The following is a 27498-nucleotide window of genomic DNA, read 5'->3' on the forward strand; positions in this document are numbered from 1 at the left end:
TTGGCTTAGATTTCAGGTTCAACTCCTGAGAATAACTTATTTGTTGAATGCAGATTTTCTTCACCAGCCAAAAACAGTAGAGGTCAGTTGGGATTTAACCAACAAATGTTCAATACTGAATTTCAGGGGAACTCCTATTTCACACTACTTTCTTGCTTTGTGGGGGGAAAAAAGTTCATGTTTAACTGCAAACAATCTTAGCTCAAAGCCCCCTTTGTGGTGTGTGTATGCCAACAACTTCAAATTATTCTAGTGGCATAGGTTTTTGTAGAAAAAACATTGGTAGAGTCTATGTTGCTTATTTCTAAGAAAAATAACAGCATTCATAGAAGAGCAAAGATTTAAACTAAAGAATGTTGGTTAAAGCTCAGCTAGTATCTCAATAAACTGACAGACCTAAATAAATAAATAAAAGCTTTCTTTATGCATTTTCACATAAAAAACTTGTTTGCATGTCAAGTTTGTCAACCCAGTGAACACAAACTCACATGGCTGAAAATTCGCCCCCACTCTTTCTGAACTGCAAGTGGCCGATCCGCTTCTCAAAGCATGCTGGGACATCTAGCAATGGGTAACAGGCAAGTGGCGCCACTTTCTAACAGCTTTGCTCCCTCATTATGTCATCATCATGCATTTAAAGAAAACTGTGATCTGTTATTTAGTAAATTAACCTTGTGGCGTGTTGGTTTGATTGAAAAGACTCCTCAATTCTCCCCGATGAGTGACCGGCGAGGCTGTGCGGACGTGAGTATAGGCGAATTGGTCGCATGCAGTGGGTTGTGATTGATTCTGATTGATTACTAGGTTCTTACATGTGATTTTTAAGCAATTTCCCCCTTAAAAAAATCCTTCATCTCACACTGTGGCTTTCATTTGAATGATATCAGTTCCCCGTAATAACAGGACTTTAAACATCATTCAGCCATGAACTTCTAAGTAATTTAGAAAAATCAAAGAAACTTAAGACGTTCCCAAAATCAATACCGCCGTTTTCCAGTGAAGTACATTCCTCTCTCCTCTCTCTCTCACTGTCTGCATTACTCCCTATCGTCATTTCATTTTCACTCCCGTCTCAGATTCTCATTAAAACTGCTGCCCTGTTGGCTCTTTCGCCTCCTCTCCCCCCCCCCCCCTCCCCTTTGTGCAGCCACACACCACTTCTCCTTTCCTTCGCTCCATTCAGCCCCCTTCATCACCTCTCATAAACAATGTGCGAGATGTATGAAAGTAACGGGGGGTAGGAGACATCCAATTAAAAGCACAATGCATTATTATTGCACAGCTCCCCCTCTCTGCCGTCTCCAGAAGCCCTTCAGATTATATAACAGCTCGGTGTCAACACAGCACGCCAGCCCGTGGAGGACAAGTTAAGGGGGTCTTCTTTCTCCGATGATGCAGCTCAGCGACTCTGGACTTTCCCCAGCAGCTTGCGTACTACCCCTCACTCCTCCTCCTCCTCCCTCTCCCTTTCCTCCTCCTCATCCTTCCTCCCTTTGCCATATCCACCCACCCATCCACCCACCAGCCCACCCTCTCCCTGCCTCTCTCTTACACACACATACACACATACACTCAATCACGAATGCACAGGGATTGCAGCAACAGCAGCAGCACCGCGAGATGGAGATCTCCCCTGCATGTGTGAGTGCCTATTCCCGGTGAGTGCGGGGACGAGAGCGAATGAGTGTCAGTAATGCTTTGAATGAGGTGTATGAGGGAGAAAAGGGGGGGACAAAGCAGGAGGGGGGGTATCAGTGAGGACCTTATGAGGTTATGAGGCAATGTCTTTCTCCTTTTTTCCCCCCATCCCGATAACCTGAATCTTTGCCGGATGTGTCACAACTCCTCCAGCTGTCACTGCACCGGCTGCCTCTCACTCTGTCCTCCCGCAGCCTGCGAGAGCTGCTCCAGCGGCTGGACGGTCCCCTGGCGCCCGCTGAATACATGGATGAACACCGGCTCTACAGGGGATCTGCGCTTTCTTGTCCTTTGCACCTCTGATCTGTTTCTCAAGGTAAGAAGTATGCTCCACGTCTTTTTTTTCTTTGGAGTTGCACACAGGTAACGCAGAAAGAGTGCGAGATCCGTCTCCTCTGAGCTCTAAAGCCTTAATTGAACGAAGAAAGATGCATTAATTATGATGAGATACTGTTAAAAGTCTTTGGGTAGTGATGCATGCATGTGTATGATCCCTGCATGCATAAGATAAATCAGGGAGGGGGCATCTCTGCATCCAAGCAATGAAAGGTTTAATGACTAATCAGGAGAACACGTCAAAGGTTTTTCTTTGCAGTTTAAAAAGAAAAGATGAATCGTGATGTAATTTGACTTTGATTTATACTCTTGATCATAATGCGTGCCTTTGCAGGCTGTGACAGACATGCAGGGTTTATCTGATGAGGCAGAGGGCTGATTTCTTTATTTATTTCTTTATTTTAAAGATTGCTGTACTTGTGAATTGTCTGGGTTTAACAGTGAGGAATATTGATGAGCGATCACTAATGGGCCCTCGCATATTGTGCTGTCGGAATCATGGGAATTTATTGGAAAACACCTCGCGCATTAAGTGGCGTAGACTATATGACGAATTCGTATGCGAGTGAGTGATGCGCTCCTCGACGCTGAATTTGACGAACGGCGGATTTTCGGACTTATCATGACTAATGACATGTGTGATATGGGAAGCTCTGGAGTACTGCATCACACAGAGGAGCTGCACTTATATCTGCTCTCTCTCTCCCCCTCCTCTCTCTCTCTCTGTCCCTCTATTTTCCACACGTCATTCCTTGACTCTCTGAATTTACAGGAAACACACACACACAGGGCACAGCTCTAAGGTGCCAAACACGCTTCAGCTTGTCCATCTCAGCATCTTTTTCACTTATATATCATCTCCTACATTACACCCCGGTTAATCATCAGTAAAAACCAGAGTACACATGTATGCCAGTAGCCCAACCCCTTATTAATCAATGAACTCATCAGGGTGATGCACTATAGATGTAATCTGGAAAGTGTTGAAGGCTGAGCCTGTCTCCTCCATTATTTGATACAAAAAAAAAGGAAAAAGACGCACACTCGCAGGACAGCATGTGATTAGAAAGAGAAAAACTGCCCTTCTGCATATCAGCCTCTCCAAACTTACTCATCCCAAAGATCCATTTCACAGCCACTGCTCTCGTGGAGGAGATACAGGGGATGGGAGCTTTTTAAAAACCTCAAACTATTCCACATAACAGGAAGTGCAGCTCTGTGATAAATCTTTTAAGCCAATGTCATAAAGCAAACTTTCACAGGTGTAGCCGGCAGCCTCGGATGGATACAGATAGCTGTGGACGACAGCTGGAATGAGGTGGTGTGTGTGTGTGTGAGTCAGAAATGCCTGGGATTGTTTTCAAAAATTGAAGAAAAGACAATATAAAAGTGGTGAAAAGGGGGGCTTAGAGTTGATGCAGGACGAAGGGGGTGATGGTGTAGGGAGCGAGTGTGTAGGGGCTGATGCTATACTGTACTATAGGAATGCAAATTGCTTTTAACGCACACAAACTCTCATTGGAAAAAGGCGGTGATATCTCGCACTTTACATCGTGCTTTTACATGCACACTTGCACCAATTATGGCAACAAAAAAAAAGGAGGGTACAATGCACATTAACAATGCATTAGACTACATAAGGGATGATGAGCACATGCAGCATCAGCCTGTGCATCTTCACCTTGTACTACACGCTTGTTTAAGCACATATTACCAAAATAATGAGCTTGTATTGAACAGCATCCCATGTTTATCGTGCAGTCAGTTTGTATTGATGGTGCAGAGGAGATAACTGTGTTTGAGGAGTGGGAGGACGCCATAATAACATTACTTAACCATTAATGAGAGTGGCTAGACAGTGTTATCCTATGTAAATATCCTGCAGATGCACTTCAGTAATTATGGCGTTGACGCGAGCTGACAAGGATGTAAGGCGATCCGAGCAGAGCCGTCTCTCTCCCTCTGCTATGCGAGGTGCATAAATCATGAGTCAGCAGTGTTGTAGAGCCGCTATCGCACTGGAAAAATAGATCCAACCACCCCCCATAAACATTCTTTACAAACAGGCACATTTCCACAACATTGTGGTCGTAATAAATCAATCATGATACTGTAGCTAACAGTGTTTTTTTTTTTCCTCATGCACGCAGCATTTTAGCGTGAAGAACTGAAGGGCAATTGGAACAGACAACGTGGTCTGCCAGGGTACATAAGGAGATTTCAGAGGATTACTTTTGCAATTTTAGAGTCAATGCATTATTCATAATCCTTTGGATAGCTGAGGCCAAATCAGGGAAGGACCTCAGGTCATTAGCAGAGATATAGCTCGCTTTGAGTAGAGAAGGAAGAGGAGGAAGACGACGACGAGGCGAAGGAGATTCTCGCTCAACTATCTGAATCTATCCGTGTGTCGCATCACACTCGCTCTCGCTCCCCGACTTCCAACAAGTCATTGAAGAGCTTTTCTTGCCTCCCCTTTGTGTGAATTACCGTTTAGCTGCTTTACATGCCTTACATGGCTGCTATAAGAAATTGCACGCGCATTGAGGAGACTTCCTGCAGATGTGATTACCTTTTCAGTGGTGTGAGATTGCTACTTCTGAGTGTGAAATAGTATGATCCCGTGTGAATCAGCCTGGAACAAATTCTTTTTTATCCGCCGAGCCGCTTCCGACAAACAACTTGCGCTAAATCAAAGTGCATACTAAGCTATGTTTCAGAACAAATACCAGCCCCCCAATAAAATTCTGCTGCTCCAAATTCTTAAACAACTGTGTGTAAATTCATGACACAGCACAGCATATTGTTTGCGTATAATGAGATTGAGCTAGTTGCTTGGGTTTTTTTCCCCCTCATCTGGCACCGAATGCAGTGCAGTGACTGAAGTGACACCAGAAGCTGTTGGCATGCAGTTTTGTTTTTCTTGTTTTTTTTTCTCCAAGCATTAATAGGATGCGGGATGAAACACAGCTGCCTGTAAATATATTCAGTTTTATCAACAGTTTGGGCCGAGGGTGAGGTAACTAACAGCGGACAGTCTGCAAGGTGAATCCAACAGGACTCCTGAAAAATACAACCTCATGATTTTTATTATCAGAGCTTGTCGGCTGTTGTGTTCGTGCACACGCTCTTTTAGAGGCTGGCAGAAGCCTCTCTTTCAGGTGTCAGCAAGGTGTACACACACTAATGCCAATACACACACCAAGATGACCCTCATACACACATAGAGATGTGTAAAAAGGCCCACAAGACAGTGTGCATCATTAAAAAGAGTGTACTCTTTCTCCCTTATTACGCATTTAATGATGACGTCACCATACACTGCAGATGTAGATCATATGCAGATCAGAAATTAACATTAATCTCATCTAGCCATGCTTTTCCTATTACAAATTTCTCGGGAGCACTGAAAGTGACAGTAAGGAAATGTCTCCTCAGTCTAAATTTCCCCACTAGAACAATTACATTGATGGATTTACAATGTCTCCGGCTGATAAAACATGATTACTTTCAGGGAAGCTGCGACACCATGAATAGCTCGCTTTTGTGTTCTAATAAATGATTCATTGGAGTTTATTTATCGTGTGGTGTCTTGTCATATGAAAATGATTAACCAGCTCTTTCTGATGTTTCCTTTCAACCGTATCAGACATCATTTCATTTCCTTGTGCTGCGTGATATATTTCATGCACCAGCTATGAAATTTGTTTCATCGCGGATGAGACGGAAAATGCAATATTTCTCATTTGATCATATGGACCTTAATTTCAAACTCTGCATGGGGACCGCCTATGAACCGGCCTTACTTTGTTGTAGTCATTTTTAGTTCCTTTCTGTGATCAGAGGAGTTTGTGATTTATTACATAATCAATCAAACGCTACCACTGGAACTTTGTAATAATGATAATAATAATTATGACATTGACAAAGATGAATTAACCATAAAAACATGTTACTAACTACAGGAGAAATATGTCTAAAAGATTGCTGTATCATCAGTTTGAGAGTGCTTCATTGAGCTGGGCTATTGATAAATGCTAGCTAAGCATAGCGCTACATTTACAAACACTACAAGTAATTTTGTTGATATTCTAGAAATTATTTGCGTATAAAAGGTTTGCTTGGAATGCGTCAAAGCAATTCTTGTCTTAGTCTATGACTAAAGTACTGCTAGAGTTGTTTCCATGCCGATACCAGATTTGGAAAATACCTCCGATACCACTAAAAACAGTAGCCTACCCAGCAAGCAGCGCTGTACTGCCACTGTGGAGGTAATATGGCTGCCACTGATAGATACTGTTTTAGAGAAGCAAAGAAGAACTGGATCATTTATCTCGTGACAACAACAAACAGCTAGGATAGTAGTAGTAGGCTAGTGCTAGTGCTAGCAGAGAATGCAACGTGAGCTTCACTCAAGTAAACAGTTAAATATTTCAAATCAACGTTTCTCTGACGCTTCAGCAAACGTGCCAGATCAGAGGGGCTGAAAGCCTAGCTGCTGCTAACGTTAGCTTAGCTTGTATGTAGCGATCTACCGGTCTTTAGATCAGGATTCCTTTACAGTGTGTCGTTTTTAAGGTTTGTAACGAGAGCAGTATTAACCGCAGAGGTCTTTCCCTCTCCAAAACAGACTTACCCGCTAATTAAAACCGGTAAAAACACTGAATAAAGCAGCTTCACGCAAATAATCCAGGACATTGCGATGCTTATTTATTCCTAGATTTATGTATTCATGTTTTTTCCCAGTTGTGACTGGCTGTCAAAGTACATGATTCAAAAAAGTTCTCTGTCATTCACTCTCTGAGCTATCGCTGAGCTCGTGTACCATCCATACATGGTTAGTGGTATACAGCGGCCATTTTTGTTAAGCCTAAGGAATTGAAATCGTTATCCGAAAGGAAACAATGGTACTGGTTCATCTCCAACTATTGCAATAACCCATGAATTGTAAACCACAGGCTAAAACAATTGATGAAAAATACCTTTAACATTAAACTTTCTTCTCTACAGTGAAAACTTTTTCTCGTTAACTGCTGTGTTTCGGTGATTTCACACCATTTTTGACACATTTAAAGTTTAAGGTCATATCAGTCTGCCGGCTCACCTGGAACAAATTTATGATGTGATTCCAGAGTAAACAGGGTTTATATTTGTTGTCTTTGCTCTGACCTCGTCAGTCCGCTCAGCTCAGCAGAGATTGGGGAGTGATGATAATAAATTCCCCTTAAGGGACTCAGAGTCTACAGGTGGAGGAGCACCAGCTATTATGTAGACTCTCGTATGTATGGTCCATCTTCTCTGCTAGGGGCCTGAGACCACAAGGGGAATATATTAAACAGTAAACACCTTCTACTTATTGGTAAACCACCAACCACCTAACAGCCACAGCAAAACACCTCCAACCATTGCGGGGAAAACACTGTCCAGCAACCAAAACACACAGAATGTTCCAAAATATATCTTATGAAATGTTGTGTAGCACTGATAAGGACCATAAGTGGGTGTTCATACAGTAAGCTTAAGGTTGGCAATGAGTGTGACTGAGTCTATCAGTGCTGAGCAGAGAACGGGAGCTCAGCAGTTCAGATGTAATTATGATATGAAGAACGGTAAAGCGAGCCGTCACATAAACCCATTTGCTTGAGTTGGAATGTTTCCCTGATGTACGGCTGAATATGATCTGTGTGGACCAAATGTAAATGTGTGCTACAAGGGACCTACCCATGTAGCTAAATTAATGAGCTGTGAGCAAGGCAGCAGTAGAGAGTAAATCACTGAAGCTACCCTGAGTTTGCAGTGGTCCAATAGGAAACCCCTCCAAGATGACGTCAATCAGCAACCCAACCAATTGAACACCATAATACTCAACATTAGACTTGCTATTTCAACACTACATTAATCAGTAACATAAAAGTGTCATCATTCCACCTATCATTCACATTCACACCTTTGGGAGAACAGCCAACTGCCTTGGCAAGTATTGTCAAGCATCTCTGTAACAAAGCAACATTACGTGATCAAGCGGTGATCAAAAATTGTATCAATAATGACACTAACATCTAAAAGTAAATCTGTGCTTCTAGCTAGAGGTGACAGCTGATAAAGGGAATAGTCTCTGAATATTAAAAGCAGCAGCAAGGCTTGTAGCACAAATGGTGTCCTGAGAAAAGTGATCAAACTCAGGGCAGGGCTTGCTTATAGAAAACTAATTTACATAACTTGCAAAATGTTGGCAGAGAAATGAGCAAGGAGAAACCCTGGCAGAAAAAAGTGGGCGAGGCGTAGAGCGGTGACCATACGTTGGAGGAGCTATTTCAGGCGCCGCCTGGTTCTGGAAGTAAGGAAACAGCTTAGAAGGAAGAAGTTCAAGAGAGAAGTTAGAAAGATTAAGACTCTTAACTCCTGAAGTTGAATCATTTGCACAAAAAAATCTGTATTCCTATTATGTGGTTCTTTGATTTCAAGTCGTGTGGTTGTTTCCTCACGAGAAACGTCCCACCACATAATCCAAAACTCTGTGATATGTACCATGAACGGTAGATGTAAGCTAATTATTCTTGCAGCTTAAAGGAATTCAGTTTTAGATTAATTCTACAACCATGGTGCAATGGTTTGTTCCTGCTAAATCATAAGTATTTTGAATTACTGCTCTCATTTGCCACTCTGACTGGTTGCTTCTCCATAGCCCTGCTGGACAAGGCTCATCAGTAATGTAGTACGGGGAGCCATCTGTACCGATAAACTAATGAACAAAATATGATTTGTCCGGAAAAAATAGAAGAGTAAGAGTCCAGGTTATATAAAATTCACGTTAAAGGTAGCTTTATTGTGCCAGAGGGCCCTGTGTTCCAATGCTACACCAAGCTGAGGATATCATTAAGAGCACAGAACAAGGAAAAACACTTCTGAAACATCCCAATCAATAATTTGTGCGACCAGAGAAAAATGTTCACAAACACAATGGGAGAGTTTGACTTGAAGATAAAATGATTATTTTTATCTTTGTTGTGTTGTGGTTTTCAGGACTGTGTACTTTCAATTTTGGATTTGGGATCACAGATTTGGACCTTAATAGAGGCTTATAATGTGTTAGCAGAATGTGAAAATATCGTCCCAGATGGGGTGGGAGAATCAGATCATCTTCTGTAGTAAATTACTGGAGTGCTTATTGATAAAATTCTTTCCCACTAGATAACAGACTAACACACAAACTCTGATTTCTTTCTCTTTTACCTTTTTCAGGAAATATGGTGAGCAAAGAGGACACCAAATGCGTTATTCTCTCAAACTCGGATGATTCAGATTCAGACACAGGCCAATCACACAGCCTTGACGCACAGTCTGGACAAGAATCCGGCAAGCAGCAGGTGAAGAAGAGAAACAAGGCCTTACAAGTGCGTTTTAAGGATATCTGCGACGCTCAGAATGAGTTTCGGGGCAGACGCTCCAGATCCATATCCTGTAAAGTGACACACCGAAAATACATGACCATGCCTGCCAGACGCTCTATTCCCAACGTCACCAAGAGTACCGGCGTCCAGACCTCGCCGGACCTCACTAAGAGATACAAGACTTTTCCTTTTGAGAGGAAAAAGGGACATACTTTTAAACATACTGCTTTGGTGGAAGATTACAAAGGACAAAACAATGGGTTTTTGAGTGATATAAAGGCAGGAGGAGAGGACGGACAATCTCTTGGGGAGTCCTCAAAGTACAAGGGAAAGATTGTGGGGCAGACAAAAGCACTGCTCCACCACACTGATGACAGCAGTGATACAGAGGATTTGCTTTCCAGTGCCAACTGTGTGGATGGACCCTCTTGTCCAGACTCCTCGCATTTCTCGGAAGAGTGCCATCCATGCAGCCCTCCTTCCAAAAGAGAACCGGAGTACCAGGTTTGTGGGACACGTACCAAACACAAAGGATTACCAAAAGAAGACATGGATGCTGGCACTTCCTCAAAGCGCCAGCTGGCTAACTCAGAGTTTTCACAGGACAAGTCAAAGGGCTCGGGCCCCATTGCGTGGAACTCTTTGACGCAGGTGGATTCGTTAGGAAGCCCGTCTGTGAGCTGCAAACGGAAAAAGGGTACGCAGCTAAGCGAACAGCAGTCACAGACACTTCCACATAGTGCCAAATGTTCTGCACAGTCACAAGGGCAATGTCGGACAAGGCATGTGTCAGCCTCCTCTAAACTCCAGCAAACAGTTGGGGGGGACGAGGGCTTTCCTCCAAGAGACACAGTAGCCCCAGGCATGGGGAGCAGCCAGCAGATAATGCCCTTATCTGGAGACAAGGATATCAAAGCACAGCTACAGGCCATGGAGACCCTTATAAACTCGAGCCAGGAGACCATCAAGGTCCTACTAGGAGTTATACAGGAGCTGGAGAAAGGTGAAGCACATAGAGAAGGGTGAGTACAGTGGGCCTTACAGTGCTGACCTTTAGACAGGCAACCAACGCATACATAATACATTGTTTGAATCCTATTTTTGGTGTCCTCATAATTTCTATTGGCCATGACAATGCTGTACCATCCAAAGTAATTGCTAAGATCTGGGAACATGGCAACATCAGCACAACAGAGTTCAGTGCCAAGAAATGCCTTACAAACTGGTTGAACACAAGCCAACAATTCAGCCATATTTTTCATCTGCTCCATCTAAAATTAAAACCAAAAGATAAAAAAGATGTTGAGAATTAAGCTTCAAAACTGCATTCACACAAATACAGGGAGCAGGGAATGAAATTTAAACCAGGAAGTTGGCCTTTTAACTATTACTGTGCCGTTTTTTATTACTTGTTCTACCTTTGGTTTCTCTAAAACATAACTTTGGCTATAACCTACAAGTTTCTTTTAAGCATGCAGGAATTTGTTTTCTGTCTCGTCCAATTTCTTTTTAGCAAAATCCCTTTTTTTTCCACATTTAGCAACATGCTTGGTAAGAGCAGTGATGTTATGAACAATTACAAAGATGGCCTTATCTACTAAACCCATGGATCTATCCTTAAACAAGACTCTCAACTTAAGCACAGCGACGCACTGTTTATGCTAGCATGCCCGCAATTAAACTGCTAGCTTGTTAATGTTTAGCAGCTGTAATGTTTACCATCTTCTTTTAGCGTCTTAGCTAGCTAACATCTTCTTAGTATCACCAAAGCGAAGCAAATCTGAGGCTGATTTTAATGCCATTAGCTTAGCATATAATCGGACATAATCGGAAGTATTGGGCAAACAAAAATGTAGACATCATGACGGAGCTAGATGAAAGGTCAGTGGTTTAATGTTTTTTTGCTCCTCCTCTGTATAAAATGAAGGTTTGTACCAAATTTCACAGATTTCCATCCAATATTTTTTTTAGACATTTTAATAAAACCAAGATAGTTTACACCAAAGAAGTTTGAACAAATATCAGGGGATCAAAAAAGTCAAAAGTGTCCGTCCTCTGGAAACCATGAATATCCATATAAACTTTGGTGCCAGCTAAATGAATGAAAACCTTGGCAAACCATGTTTCAAATTACAGAGCAACCCATGCATCCATATTTTTTGAGCTATATAAACTGGTGTTGGAGAAAAAGTCATGGTGCTACTATGATTAAGAATTATATTAGTGCTCTGATACGATAATCTCCCACTAAAGTCTAACTGGGCATTTCAAACACATGCTGCAATACATGTGAGTACTGGTTGTGTAATTTGAATACAGGACCGTGTGCCTTAACATATGTACCTCTTAAAAAAAGGAAAAGTATCAGCAAGCTTTTTTAAGTCCATAAGCCGTGTCTAGAGTCAGACTCTTTCAGCAGTGCAATTGTAAGACTCCGTACACTCCATCTCTAAAACCCACAGCCACTCAAAGCAAATTGTGTTTAAGTCCATATCCAGTAGAGAACAAGGCACCCTCGTGTGGCTCGGTGGAACTTTGTTTTAAAGGCCCAATTAGTGCAGCCTCATAACACTTTGCCTTTCATCTCTACAACACTGAGGCGGCTATAGTGCCTCCATTCTGTTGTGTTCCATCTGCATTATTAGAGAGGTGCCGATAAAGGATGCAAAGCCTGCTTTCTATAGTATGTTCCCTAATGCTCATCCCTTTTTACGAAAGCCTGGGTAGTCAGATAGCCTTCTTTAAAACCACACTTTGATACAATCAAGGAGCAGCTAAAAGCCTCCCTGTTCACACTGGGAATAAATACATGATTTCCGAGCTATTGGTGCAGCCAGGGTACAGGCACGATGTTTGTAGGAAGGCGTTTTATTCATGGGAGTTATCTTCACTGCACTGTTTACACTGTAAATAACATTATTACACATTATACAAACTTCTTTCTTTTTCTTTTCTTTTTCCTTATGTGTCCAATTCAAACGTGACAAAAAGGAAAAAGTCCAACAGGAACTCAAAAATAATGCATGTGTTTGTCAGCTTAAGTTTGACGAAGTCACACTGCATGTAAATTACTGGTCAATAACATCCTGCAAAGAGAAACTACAAGCTTAACTTCTTTTAAAGGGGGGATATTATGCTAACTTCAAGCTTCATATTTCACTGTGTGATACCTGTGGAGTAGCTTAGCATTATTCTCTCACTGGTGCTCTGTGCAGCCCCTCATTCAGCCTCTACCTGAAACGACTCAGTCAGCTCTGTCCCTTTAATAAACCCCGCCCCTACAGGCTCATACTTTGTGACGTCACAAAGTGCAGCGTGTAGAAAAAACTGTGTGAAACCTGGCACAGCAGCCTGCAGACTGAGCTGAGAAGCCTGGGGATTACTCCAACATACTTTTACCTACAGATTTGAAACTTCACCCACGTTTAGTGTGGACATCCAACATTGTAACGTTATGTCTTAATTAATATATCTGAAACCTTAGTGTGTGTGATTGTAATAGTAAAGCCAGACAACTGTTTGCAATCTCACTCAGAATATGAGGCTTTTGCTTGACTTCATATATAACAACAGTCCATACTGTGTTGCATTTTAACCCTAGGTCATCTTCCAGAACATCATAATATACAAATATGTATGCATGGTCGTCATGGCACTGTATCATATAATGTTACTTACAAGATGATGCGTGCAGATCTCTGCTGTGTCGATATACAAAACATGTGTATTACATAGGAGGATCTGACTGTAGCTGTAGTTCACAGGTCATCAATAAATAATACACAATATCATGCAGTGCTCAGGCAGGCAGAGCAATGGTCACGTAGGCAGGAGGGGGGTGTGGACAGTGAAACGGGAATGACGAGGGCAGGACATATCCCAGGACAGCTGACGTGGGCAAACAACACAGCGCTGAGTCTCTGCCAACAAACATTTAGCTGAGAGAACGTCTATTTGAAATGTTTAAACCCCTTGAAGACGAAATCGTGTCACGTTCTGTGCTTTAAAACAATGCCCTTATATCGGGTCAGGAACATTTCACCCTGTATGGGAAAAACATTCAGTACATTCAGTGATTATAAATTTAGGTTAATACGCTTTGATTATTAGAGCGAGGCTTTTTAAAGGTTGCACATGAAAAGCCAGGCAGCAGCACAGCACTAGCGCAGACCTTGTCTGTGCAGTGAGTTACCGTCCTTGCTCACAGCTGTTCAAAGAGACTTCATTTGAGAAGCGGGCAGGATGGATGAACTCGCCGACCTTGAGCTCCCATCAGCATTTTCGATCCGCACGGAGGCTGTTCTTTCCCCCCCCCCCCCCCCGCCCATGAGGTCACCTCTCATGTCACCGGCAACAGTTGAGGTCAGAGCCCTGCACATGTCATGGAACAGGGCGAGGGGGCTACCGTGACAGCAAGCAATTACATGTGTGCCTTTAACACGGCCCCTCCCATCATCATCATCATCCCCGTACTGCTGCAGTCTGCTACTGCATGCAGGGACATATAGCCTGCATAACAAAACGCAAACCTGCATGTTTATGTAAGCTGAATCAGGAAAAACGCATGAAGAACTGCAACACCAGAGTTTTACATCCAGCAAAAGGCGGTGTTTAATTAAGGTGTCCTCTTTGACATATGTACACATAAGCCTCTGTTTGGCCCCAAGAGGCCGCTTTAGTATCTTCTTTGGCGAGGTTTCCAACATAACAAATCACAACTCTTTTAAAGACGACAGACCCTTGTGGCTGTGTACCTATGATATAAACAGAGAAGCTGCAATTTGTCTTGTTTTGCTTTTTTCTTTTAGCCTTGATGCTCATTGTGTTTGCAGCAAATTGAGTCGAATGAGAAATATAAAGAGATGTACAGCGCAGGGCATAATGTAAAGGCATTGATTTTCCATTACACATGACTCATGCAGCATTTAGCTGCTACTTACTTCCCATTGCCTATAGAATAGAGACGCAGATCATATTTTAAACTAAGTCGCGGCAAAGCGAAGTAATCCTATTACGTAAAGTCAGCAAGTCTGCACACTTTATTAACCAAATCTGAGAGAACTGCAGGATCAGAGTTCCTGCTGCATTTTCAAACTGTGGGGAATAAACAACGTGGGGTAAAAAAAAAGAGAAGAGCTGAACAAATGTGGCTGATAGCTGATGCCCACAGGTGTTAAAGTATGAAGCTTACATGTATCTTTTCATCTCTCTGTTCTCAGGCTCTCCTACCGAACGGGGCAAGACACGGCGAACTGCGACACGTGTCGAAACAGCGCGTGCATCATTTACAGGTGGGCCCTTTACACAGCCGGTGTCATTAATGCTGCTTTAAATGCTGTTTTCTGTCTGATTGTTTTGTTCTGGGACGCTTATAGGAGGGGGTTGCTGCATTATACAGACTCAAGTAAGACGGCTAAATAAAATAATAATGTTGGATAAAGCCACAAAACAAAAGATTTTGTGTGCAGCAGTAAAGAGAAACCAGAAAAGAGTTGTAATAAAACAAGCTAAAGGGACGTGAGAAGAATATCCAAGAGATACAAATGTGCAGCTTCCAGCAGTACTGTATACAATATATAGGGTGGTGCACTATAGCATGTTCTTTTTTTTACAATGGATGGAGGAATAAATAATACCTCCTGTATCATTTGCAAGGGTTTCTGGGGGATGCACAGCCTCCCTCTCATGAATAAGTAATAACACACAGCGGAGGGAGGTGAATTAGATATGATAGGAAATAGAGCTGACCGTGTCACAGAGTGCACGAGGACCTGGAGTTTCATCATTTCATGCTTTATTTATACACATAAGGACAACGCACATTAATCACCATTTCTGCTAATGTGCCCCGCGTAAGCTAGCCGGTTAATTTTCAACGGCCTTGGGATGTTTTAAAAAGCAATTAAGCAGTTGGATTTCTTCGAAAAGAAAAAGTGGATTAACTCAGCATTGATGTGCCTCTCTTTAAGACACACTGGTTTTTATGTGGCGTAAGTGTTCTCGTATGGGCTGAGCTGAAAAACGGCTGAGAAGCAGGTGGGAAATCCACTCAAGCTGTAACCTTGTGTCATTTGTCACTTCAATCCAAAAGGCCTCTGCTGCTGAACCCCCTTGTTACCTTGTTCTCTAAAAGGCAGCTGTTTGGAAAATACTCTCAAGCCCAGAATATACACCTTGTACAGTGGGACTTCAGTTGTTTCCATGTGGGTAGAGTGAAAGAGGCTTAAAAAGCACAAATTCATAGATTATAAATGTCAATTTCTGTCCTCTCTGAATGTGAAAGCGTGCTGTAGTAAAGGGACCTTCTTCAGCGCTCCTCTTTTTAAACAATAGCAGCACTGTAATAAAAAAAAGGTCTTTTAACAGAAAGGTAATTAGGAATGTTGCTTTTGATGAAAGGTTTCAGTTGGACACATTTCTGTGAACATTTTTTACTGCAAAGGAGCAGGAAAGTGGCCTGAAAAACATGTCCAGGACAAGGACACAGTTTTTCAGGATTTTTGCTTTATATAACATTTCAAGAGGCCTCTCCCTCTCCTCCCTTGACAAGTGCATTGTGTCAAGCTGACCTAGATTGTGGTGTAAGACCATTGTGGAAAATGAAAAAGCAGGATCTACATTTCCTATCAGATACAAGGGGGATGAAAAATCACTGGGCCTCTTGTACAAACAGATTTGCTTGAGTGGCACGTACGAGTGCAGCATTCAGCTGTGTTTGTGATGGTTGGTTTTCTTAGATTCCCAAAGTCGACCAGGCCGTTCACATGAGTCATGTACATGAATTTATCCACAGGGCGATAAAATTGGTTTGACGTAGAAATTTTAATTCCTTAATCCGAATATGAAACCTCCTCTTGTACACCTGACAACAACAATTAGGAATTGTATTCTCTTCTTCATCTCCTTGTCGCATCCGCTTGACCCGGCTCCAATCTTAGTCATGGACTTCGTTGTTATGTAAGAAGACATTTTTGGCATCTAATTTCATGTCAAACCATTCTTTACTTCTGTCAATGCTGCTAAGATGATAGACTGTTGACAGCTAGAGCTATACTTTCTTATTTCTTGGTCTCCTAATGCCATTGCTGTTGTGTTAAAGCTCCTCCATTCTGCAGAATGATCAAAGTGGAGCTTCTCATGATCAGGTGATTTTTATTACAATGCACTTTGAAGCACTCGTACAAGGAAGCTTCCAGGTAAACACGAAAATGTTCTTGAATGAGGCCAATTGACTCATCATGTTCAAAGCATCATGTGCAATGGATGATGGGATACATTTTTATGACTTTTTGAGCAGCACGCTTATCAAGAAAAACTGGTTAATAAAAACACAACCGAACCAGACATGAGCTGCCGGTTACTTTTCAAGTTGTGCTGAACAGGGGCTTCGGTCTGCTGTATTTCCAGGTAGAAGCGAGAACAGAAACAAAAGTATGTCCTCCATCGATATCTCTCCAAAAACACAGCAGGACAACTGAGACATGATGCTATAGAGTGACAGCAGCTCTCACTCCTCCACACCGTTTCAAAACAGAGAGCAGCTGCAGAAATGAGCCTGAGTTGCCACCAGAGAATAAGATCACCATTGAAGAACTAGAAAAAGTCCTTAGTCAGGGAAATCAAACATACCAGATCTCAGCAACACCAAATTATTGGACCTTAATCTGATTCTGCACTCAGAGGCATTGACAGATGTCAGGCAATGGCTTTAAGGATGACCTGTTGTTTTACCTAACCTAAAAAGATCCTCCAAATCCTGACGGCCTACCAATCTGGAAAGACTACCGCTGTGCTAAATGATGTTATTAAAACAGATTGAGTTTAACCTCCAATAATCCTTCACCCAGCTGTCCCTGCCACAACTACGGAAGTAATCATGGTTTGTGATTAAAGAAGAATGGCTCCTGTCTCCTAGACAAATTACCGCCCTCTTCCATTTTCTTTGCTCCAACTTGACCAAATCTTGTCAAGTTGTCCGGATCAAAAACTATTACTATCTCCATAATAATGGTCTTCCCAGCATCAATTTTCCAAATGCTTTATTTTCTATCACGGCCTCAAGGACTTCACTGAGCCATAAAATCGGAGATGAGAAAGGAACTAAGGCAAAATATAGCTTTCTACAAACTAGCAAACTTCTTGTTCTTATTGCTGCATTTAGTAGAGTTGAGCTAACACTCCTTGGAATTGTCCTAATAATTCAATAGATCAATAGAATACTCCTTTGTTGCCCTTTTTCTTGCGGTGTGCCACAAGGTTCTGTTTCGGGCCCCATTCTATTCTGTTAGTAATTGCTACCATAATAAGCCTTATCTATAAACATAGTGCCTTTTTGCATTGCTACACTGATGACACAGTGCTCTATGTAACCCAAAATAATGTGAGGACAATCTTGGAAATATTATTCTTAAATAGGTTATTGGGTGCTTCAAAAATGTTACCAGTAATACAGGTTTTGGTTTAGACATTCTTGCCCGTGATTATCTGAGCATTACATCTCTAGCTAAGGATCTGGAGCTAATATTTAATATGGATTTAGATTTTGAGGTACAAATTTGAAACATTACAAAGTTTTCTTTTAATTCTGTAAAGAATATTGCCAAGGTCACTATTTATCTTACAAAACAACTTGTGAAAAAAGTATGAATTCACTTTGTTTTACTGCCTGTCTTAAAATAACAATCACTCTGATTTAAATGTATTTTCTTTCAATTAAAGAATACAAGCAAGTAGAAAAGAAGGTCATGTGGCAATGCTCAGATTAGATTGTAGACAAAGACCAGAACCTTTATTCTCCAGCTAGAGAAGTAATTTACATTAATGAACTTAATGAGCCCTACCTGGAAGTCGTGCAGTGTCTATTAGAGGCAACAAGATTGAATGGTTTATATTTTTTTGTGAAGCTGAATAGTCTAAAAAAAAAACATTAGCCCGCAACACACCTACAGTATCAACCCTGGGAATTTAGCGTGGGAAAGACCAGTTTTCAGTGCCAGGAAATAAATGATTATTTTTACAGCACAAGATTATGATGATCATAGATTATGTGAATCTTTAGATCACAAGTTATCTTACAAAACATACGAGGCAAGACTCTAGAACAGCATTCATTTTTTAGTGTCTTCATCCTCTCTTATTTGTGTACAGCACAATAAGGTGTTCTCTATGTTATAGCCAGAATACTTCAGCGTGTCCACTTGTGTCCTTATTGATCAAACAGGCCTTGCCATTGATTTCTTTTCATAGGTTTAGCCATTACTATAACTTAGTGCGGGAGTGGGTGAGAATATATAGAACTATGTAAATAAATGGTTACACGAGTCTGTGTAGGGTTTTATCTCTCATGCGATTTTGATTAGCGCTATTGTTAAATTATGTCTCACTGCAGATAAATGGGGGCAATGGAGTATATTTTTGTTTCATCTAACATCATAGATGTAACAGCAACATAATTTGTCTGACTGAAGCAAGAAGCCGACTGTCTTGATAAGACAAATTCTGCCAAATCTGTATGTCAGGGAAGCAGCTTGGCTTAATTAGCAAACTCTGAGGAATTTCTGATGGCAAAAGAAATGCTTTCAGTCTATTGTAACTAAACCGGAGCATGTGGTATGCTAATAAAAAGATGCACTCTGCAGAGTACTAATAATGTGGAAGATAATCATTTCGTCTGCGCTCTGTATCATTAAAAAGCCGTTTATTTCAGTTCATCCAACTGGTTCTTTACAGTCTTTGAATAGAGCAGAGCTGTATTTGGCAAGCAAGGTTGAAATCTATCAGAGTCCTATTTATCTCTGCCAAAGCAATTGTACTAAATATCTTAAAATCAGGAAGTGCTGTTTAATACTTTTCGGAAAAACCCAACTGCACAAACCCTCAAAGGCTCAATAACGTTTTTAAGAGGGAAAAACATGATTGTTTAAGTCTGCTCTCTTTTTCTGATACACTTTTACTGTCATATTAAACTCGCTACTCAGACTGCTGTATGATCCCACCGCAAGCATCCCTGTTGTTATAATAGTCTGTTAATCCAGTGAGTTAAACTGTTGACAGGGCAGCAGTAATCACCTTGCCAGACAAACCGCTCTGTGCGACACCTTGATGAGGAGGCCACGAGTACAGTGAAGCAAATTAAAGCGAGCAAATAAAAGCAAGGAGGGAACGGAAGACCAATTACCCTTCAAAGATAGACAACAACTGCATGTTGCAGCTGTAACCAAGATTAGCAGCCCCAGAGATGTAGCCCTTAATTTCAGAGCAGTCCAGCCTCTCCGGTGTGTCCGATAAATTCAGGACTCAGGCAGCTGCTGAGCTAAGGTAGTCAATCTATGGGTCTTATCCAGACTTCAGCTCTCCCCTGACTGTCTCCACCCACCCCCTGTATACTGCAGCATCTCATACATCACTGTAACAAATAGAAGAGAGGAAGAAAGGGGCCGGATGTATGGGCAATAAATTAGGGGAATAACTATATTGATGCTGTCCATCACGTACGAGGAGAGAGGGATTCTTTAAAGGGTTCATCCATATTATCACCTTCATACATACCTCTAATGGAGTCTGGCTTCAAGCCGTTTTTGGTTCATCCACATTGTTAGACTTGTTTTAGGGAACCATCTGTGAGAATTCTGCTTCAACCCCAATCAAAGAAAGGTCAAAGGGTCAACTTGCAAAGTGAGGGGAATCTTAAATTTCCCTATTCTGTATTTTCATTTCAATTTTTATTATTAAATAATCTAAAATATTACAAAGCATAGCAAATGGGCCTCTCCTCTGTGATTTAACAATCCTGTACGCATACTAAAGGCATCCGTAATCAGTTTTTAAGAAATCACGCTTTGTCTGTAACTTGGTACGGCTAACTCTAAACACTACAATTCCCATGAGCCTTAGTCACCACTGACGTTAAGAATATGCCATTAAAAGTGGTACAGAATTCAAAACGCTTCATCTTTACAGGTTAGAACAAAGGCCACCATCATTGTTGCTGAAGTCCCTGCCCAGGGACTACGAATTAACTGATGTGTAAACTGATATTTTAATTACTGTTTATTGCCCCTGGTTATGATTAAATAAGTAATTTAACCAAAATGTAACTAGAATTTAAATGTTTATTAATCCAAACCACAGCAGGTTGTGTTTTTAGTGTTCTAAATAGCGTTATCTTTACCTTCCGCTTGTTGTTAGCTTCGTACACAACAGAACTTTAAGCTAGGTGACGATGTTTTTTGCCGAACCGCACCTTGGTAGTCGTTAACTTCTACCTTGTTTTTTTTGTTCACAAGCTTGTACAAAGAGCCAGACATTTGGGTGGTATACATCTTATGAATGATGACTTAAGGAGAATTACAAGCCTAGTCAAGCAGCAGAAGTGCTTCAACTATGAGTCACATAACATACATGGGAACGATTAGCTCGTCCCGCTTGCTTTAGTATGAATTGAAATATTATGGGCCCGTCCTTATGGAGGTTTTCCGACTACGTCCAACTGGGAGGAGACCCCAGGTTAGACCCAGAGCCCGCCGGAGGGATTGTATATCCAACCTGGCCTGGGAATGCCTCAGGGTTCCCCAGGAGGAGCTGGAAAATGTTGCTAGGAAGAGGGACATCTGGGCTACCTTGCTTAGTCTGCTGCCATCGCAACCCAACCCCGGACAAGCAGAAGAAAATGGATGGATTTATGGTTATCACAGCACTGAGAATGCAAAACAAGCATAGCTTTTCATAAAGCTCTTTCTTTATCCTGAAAGAAATTAAAGAACCTATTGTCGCTTTTAAGCTATGCTGCATCTTAGCTAACTGAGTTAGCAATTTGGCTAGCTCAGAGAGTTTTTCTGACTTTATAACCCTTCAATGAATGAAATGCCAAGGGGTATACTGGTCATTTTTTATCAATATCACTATTGTAGTTTTTATTATTTAACAGAACCAACCTTCTTAGCTCACCAAAACAATCAATCGTCTTCTGCTCTTGCTCATTCTCTTCAATGCTTATCTACCTCGTGTAGAGCAAATGAAGATGAAAGCATTATTTGTAAATCACTGTATATGTGGCCTACCACTGAGTCCACCTAGGGTACAGCAGGTAGCCCAGTTAAAAACATGCTCAGATCAAAGCATGAGAGGAGTTTATTCCTGTCATGCTGTGTTGAATTAGAGCCAGAATTTTAATCAAAGACTACAAGGAGTGTTTCCAATTTGGAACAAACAATGACTTTGAAAAAACAGTTAAGTTCAGGGAAAGACAACTGCAAGGCAATATGATGAGACGCGAGCAGCTAATTAGCGCTTGTGTCCCACACTGGGATGGCGGAGCTGTGGTTGTTTTGGTGAACGATTGTCACGATTGCCTATTTTATTTTGTTCTCATTAATGAGATTGGGTTTTTCTCGGTGTGTCTGTGGAGCAGAAAGTCGTGTAATGGCTTTTATAACAGATATACATGACAGGGGAAGAATTTCTGCATCTGATTTACATAACCTGTGGGGAGTTTCCGCTTCAACTGCTTCCTGTCAGTGGAGGAAATAAGTGTCACTCTCTGGTGATTTAATCTACTGTGCTCCCTCATGTAGTTCTGAAAGATGTTACACTATTCTGGGCCTGAACCACTCATCTTGTCAAGCGCAGATCTTGAACTGTGAATGGCCAAAAGGGAAATTCACGGCAGATGGAACAATGACAAGTAGCGAGCAGGTATGCACGGTGGAAAGAATCGAGTATGCGGTGCTAAAGAGACATCTCACGGCAGCAGAATCCCTCCCAGGAGCTACAATCATTGAATGGCGTTCGGCGCACCACGACCGCAGACAAACAAACGGCTCGCCACTGATCACAGCAACAGCTACTCACACTGCATAGCTAAAGAGGTGATTAATCTGCTCTGCTGAATGCCCTAGAAAAGCCTCCCCGTCTCCAGCGGCTTCAATCTGTTTGTGTGCAGAGATGATCTTAGATATAGAGCTTTTGTTTGCTCAAGCACCTGCTGCCCAGTTGCCACCCGCATCGTACATCGCCGCCTCTGGCGTCCCACCGAGGCGTTTGTCCACAGCGTACAGTAATTGCTGTGATCTGCCAAGTGATTAATTGCTTAATAATTGCTGAGGCTATTCTGTGTTGCACCGGATTCTGCTCGCCGTTTTCTGTCAAGTCAACATTTTTTCAGCAGCAGTTGTACGAGCGCGAACGTATTTCAACATTAAACGAAAGATACAAATAGAGATAAAAGAGGGAGGAAATGAAACAATGGATGATATGAATAAGAGATGTTAAACAAGTGCTTCACGTACTGCAAGAAACAGCAGTTCTGTCAAGATAAAGGCTTCTGTCTTTGCTAAAAAAAAAATGAGCTCCTTATTGTCAGGCATTCAAAGAAGTGAGAGGGAAAAAAAGTGCCTATTTAGAGACAGAAGAATGTGCAAAGCGGTGTGCAACAGGAGGGTTTCTTCTGATAAAACGTGCCTGAACTCACTTTATACATCAAACATGATTGTTTCCAGAAGCCTTAAACCCACGCTCCTGTGCATTTCTGACTTGCTCTTCATTTAATCTAACATTGATTCATCGGGAGCCCCGGCCTGCCAAACTACTATCCAGCCCTCCATCCTGTTTCTGCCCTGAAGGCTTTAATAGAGCTCTGTTCTTAACTGACACTTATCTTAAGGGTGAGGACAGTTCCCAGGATTCATTATGTCACTTTGAGTATAGCATATCCTTCAGCGAACTAATTACACTGCCCATCAAAGCGGCTTCACTATCAGGCCGAGCTTTGTATCTCAACGTCTATTTGTGGAGAGGACCGGCGTGTTTGACCTTGACATGTCAGATGTCGCTTCTTTTTGGCAGCGTCGGTTCTCCCTTCTACCTTTTAATCCTCTTGACTTTGAATGGCAGGGATGAGGATTGTAAGACGTAGCGTTCTCTGTGCTTTTTTTAAATTCTGTGTTAAGTAATCTTGCTGTGGGAAAAAAAAAAATTCATGAGGATGAATAAAAACCGCCCGAAAACCAAAAGGCAACAGAAGGTTTCATTATCAGGTACGGTTTGTTGAGGAGCGTCACTTTGGCAGGCAAATAGCAGATGATTCATTCTCCTTTATTTCCTCTGTGATGCTCTCAAAATTTATCGAACCGCCCCAGGAATAAATACATTAACAGCGCACTGCAAATCAATAGTAATAAAGTGAAGGGAGATGGTTTATAATAATGCATTTATCCCTTGCTTGAATACAGGCAGTTAATCAGGGTCTGTTTGGCCTCTCGATGGTTTCATTTGGATGGGATTAAGCCCCACATTTCTCCCGGGCCTGAGAGATTTAATCGGAGAGAGAGTTCAACTACGGTGCCGGGACAAAATCAGACGATGACCAGCCTGGGATTATACTGGCGTTATGTGGTAGTCTGATGTCAGGAGCAACCCACATCCTGGCTCTTTTTTTTTTTTGGAGACGAATATAATCTATGCAGGAAAAGCCCTTTGACTGCATGGGAGAGAAATAAATACAGAGATGATGCAAAGGAACTCTATTACGCGGAGGAGTCTCTGAAATGTGCCGCGAGAGATATGTGCTGCCAGGGTGTCTGTCGGTGCATTTGAATCCTGTGCCTTCCTCCCAGCCTCCATCTGGACATCAGTGGTCTGTTAACATAAAAAATAAGGCAGAGACTGAGTCATAAATGTTAAGGCCACGCAAAAGACACAACTCTAAAAAGGCTCAGATTGATGCGGATGATGTTTTTAAAGGGCCGGTTCGCCGATTTTCAACCTCAGTCCTATCTTGCTATTATGGGGAGCTAATGGCATTATGGTAGAAAGAAAAATGCAATTTCGCTCTGTGACTTTGGAGGACGCTATCCGCTTCTCTAATGGGCCCTGAAAAACCTCCGCCAGACTACGTAAAACGCATCATCTGGCGGAGGCCAGAGAGCTCGCTAAACTACACTTCCTCAATCTAGACGCCCGCCTCCGGTGTCATGTCTCGTTCAAAATCGGCAGGTTTGAAATGTAGACTGCAGACCTGAAGATTTTTTAGACGATCCACCGGTATATTCTCGTCGTACTTCAGATTCTGTACCGCTCTGACCCATTGCCTGAAGCAATTAATGTCCTTGACTGGAAAACGGTAGTATTTCACTCCAGCGTCTCTTACTGGGCCGTTCCTTTCAGAGGGAGGGGCCCAATGCACGCTGGGTGTTGTAGGAATGAAGAATGGGCGAAACCACAAGCTGTTTGTACAACTTTCTCCACAGCTATGGCGCCAATTTCAGATATTATTGCTTCCATTGAGCTTTGACTGACAGTGGCTTTTTCCAGGGACGAATTGCTACTTTAAGTAATCTGAAATTCCTTTTAGGCACAACACTCAACTGAATAATCTCATCATTGTAACATTCTTCCTCCATTTTTTGTCTTACAGTGTCGAGCTGGATTTCAAGCAGCAGGAGGACAAGCTACAGCCCCTGATGAAGAGACTTTGCCCCCTGGACAGCCGACAATGCCCCGCTCTGCCTTACTCCAATGAAGTGTTCACATCCACCCCCAAACGCAAGTCCAAGACTGAGTCCAAAAAGCATGCACGCTGGAAACTCTGGTTCCTTTGAATTAAACAAAAGGGCTTTGGAAACGGCCATTTGTGTTGGGCGCATTAATACCCCGTTATCCCCAAAAATGGATAAAGGAGTATTCAGAGGGAGTAATCAACATAAGAGAATGGATGGCGACAGAAACCGGATCATACGGGGTTCTGAGTTGAGACTGCACGAGGGGAAAGCAGACACAAAAAAAAAACATTTTAAATTCTGTCAAACATTTTCTGGCATGTTTGCTGAAGAGGATCGACACACACCTGCAGAAACGAGGTGAGCTTTGGGGTACATTCTGTATTTTTAAAAGAAGGATGTGGTGATTTTTACACTGGATAAATGCACCTTTCACTTTATATTTATGTGGTTTTTATCGCATCCTCCAATGCAATGCACTTTTGGTCTTTTCCCCCCTTAGAGCATATTGCTTGGCAACAAGAGGAGGCGCCATGTGGAGGGCCCTTTTATGAGTGAAGCGATAATCTTTGAATGGACATCAGCCCCACCTGCGGCAAAGCACAAACATTTGACTTTTGAGAGGAACATGCGTAAAAAGACTGAACCACAGTACACGGCAGTGTGTCAGCACTGTTCTTATAACCCCGTCTATTCTCTCCCCTTCCTCCTTATCTGTTAACATCCTGCTCAGTTTGTCTGTGTGACTGAATGTCTGCCTGCCTTTGTTAATAACCCCCGTCTCCTCCTTCTCTTTGTAACTCCGTCCCTTTATCTCTCTCTCTCTCTCTCTCCATTTAGCTCACTGTGCAAGCGAACAACTAGCCAGCCAACTATGCCTCGGCCATCCTGTCCTTTTCTGTTGGCTACACTGACACACAATGTTCAGAATCTATATTTTAGAATATATCTGCATATTTTTAGCAGAGTACTGTGAAATGAACATTTAAAACATGTGTGTATGGGTGCCTCCTCTTGAAGCAGGTACAATTGTTGTAAATGGAGAACAAGTCCTCTGGGTTAGGCCGGATTTTTTAACAACCTATATAATGTTTTGACTACTTCTAAGGCAGAATATTTTCTATAATACAATGTTTGGTTTTGAATTTCCAACAAAAAGTAAAGGCTATTTTGACATTTCTCGTGGAGTCCATTAATAGTTTGCTTTGCTTCTCAGTCACTCCTTGTGTCACAGCAAAGCGCTTGAATCTATTTGTTTCGTGTTCGGTTAGCTAACATCGGAAATGATTACTTTGTCGTTTAACTAAAAGATCCATCTTGTAAATTCAACTACTTCTTTTTCTCTCAGAAGAAAATTACAGAACACCAAACATCTGTCTTTCTACCAACCCACACAAACAACTGTGCACTGAACTTGCAAGAGTAGAAGGGCTATATACAGTGCTAAAGGAGAATGGTAGCAATCTTACAGCAGAGATGACTTGTAGCCACCAGCTTTGGACAAGTGCAGGAAAAGATTATAAAGGACAAACATGATAATGTAGCAATGATACTGAACTTGCACGCTGTTACAAAGCAGGTATTTGCTGAATACTTGAAGTAATTTTATAGCAGTGGCTCTTATGTAGGTTATTGTACTGTTAAATGTTCAAGAAATGTCAGGAAGACTCATACCGGCCTCCCATCGTTAGACAGTAGATCACATTATTCAGGTCACCGATTTCCATGCAAAGATCTGTACCTTGAGAAAGTGCAATTTAGTGAAAATGTGCAATATTATGCATTTTTGTACTGTTTCTACATCACTATTAAAACATTTTCAACTGAAGGTGATCGAGTGAGTTCTGTTTCAAGTTTAATCATCAGTACAAAAGAATATAAGATGAAAAGAAAAGGTTAAAACGCACAGCTCACGGTAACCGACCATTCCCGTAGCGGCAATTTTCCTCTGACGTCTGCGTGGGAAGCTCAAATGCTGCTATAATGTAGCACTGCTGTGTTCCAGTTTGTAATCAGGGTATCTGACAAATCATTATCATTACACAGCCCTTCTATCAAGTTAAAACAACATATATGATAACCCCTTAGCTACAGTCCAACGACAGTTATCGTTAGCTACTTGCTAGTTAATATTAGCATTAGCATTAAGGAACCGGCTGAAAGCTAATATTGGTAGTGTTACGCAATAAAATAGGGAAAACAGAAATTCCTAGCTAACATATTGTTAGTGAGAAATGCACTTTCTAGCTAATGTCATGCTAGCTAATGTATTGTTAGCTAAGAAGTGGTTACATGCTAGCATTGGTTGTTTTCTAACAGTACTTAATGGATTACCAAATATGTCCCTCAAGATTTACACTTTCCATTGTCTTTATAGTTGCTTAACTGATTGTCAGATAACCTACATTTAACTTACAACACCGGTAGCTACATGCTAACTGTGAACTTTTACGTGCCTCTAGGTATGGGGTTATCAAGCATGTCGTTTTAACTTGATAACTCTTTTCCGCTGATGTGCCCATTGTAGGCGCTTTCCATGAAACCATTTTCCTGCACGTTTGTACCTTTACTTTCATAGC

General features: G+C 41.8%; 1 protein-coding gene across 1 annotated transcript; it reads left to right on the top strand.

Moving 5' to 3' along the window:
• The first annotated feature begins 1928 nt into the window (after positions 1-1928).
• insyn2ab (inhibitory synaptic factor 2Ab) lies at positions 1929-25851 on the top strand. Its single transcript, XM_069659077.1, has 5 exons — positions 1929-2014; positions 9277-10447; positions 14645-14716; positions 24838-25279; positions 25422-25851. Exons 2-4 carry the CDS (start codon positions 9282-9284, stop codon positions 25019-25021), a joined length of 1422 nt encoding a protein of 473 aa, XP_069515178.1. The 5' UTR covers positions 1929-2014; positions 9277-9281; the 3' UTR covers positions 25022-25279; positions 25422-25851.
• Positions 25852-27498: the final 1647 nt, after the last annotated feature.

Source organism: Semicossyphus pulcher, unplaced genomic scaffold (genome assembly GCF_022749685.1).
Source record: "Semicossyphus pulcher isolate SPU_LCO1_2020_fin unplaced genomic scaffold, fSemPul1.0.p SCAF_12, whole genome shotgun sequence".
Classification (NCBI taxonomy): domain Eukaryota; kingdom Metazoa; phylum Chordata; class Actinopteri; order Labriformes; family Labridae; genus Semicossyphus; species Semicossyphus pulcher.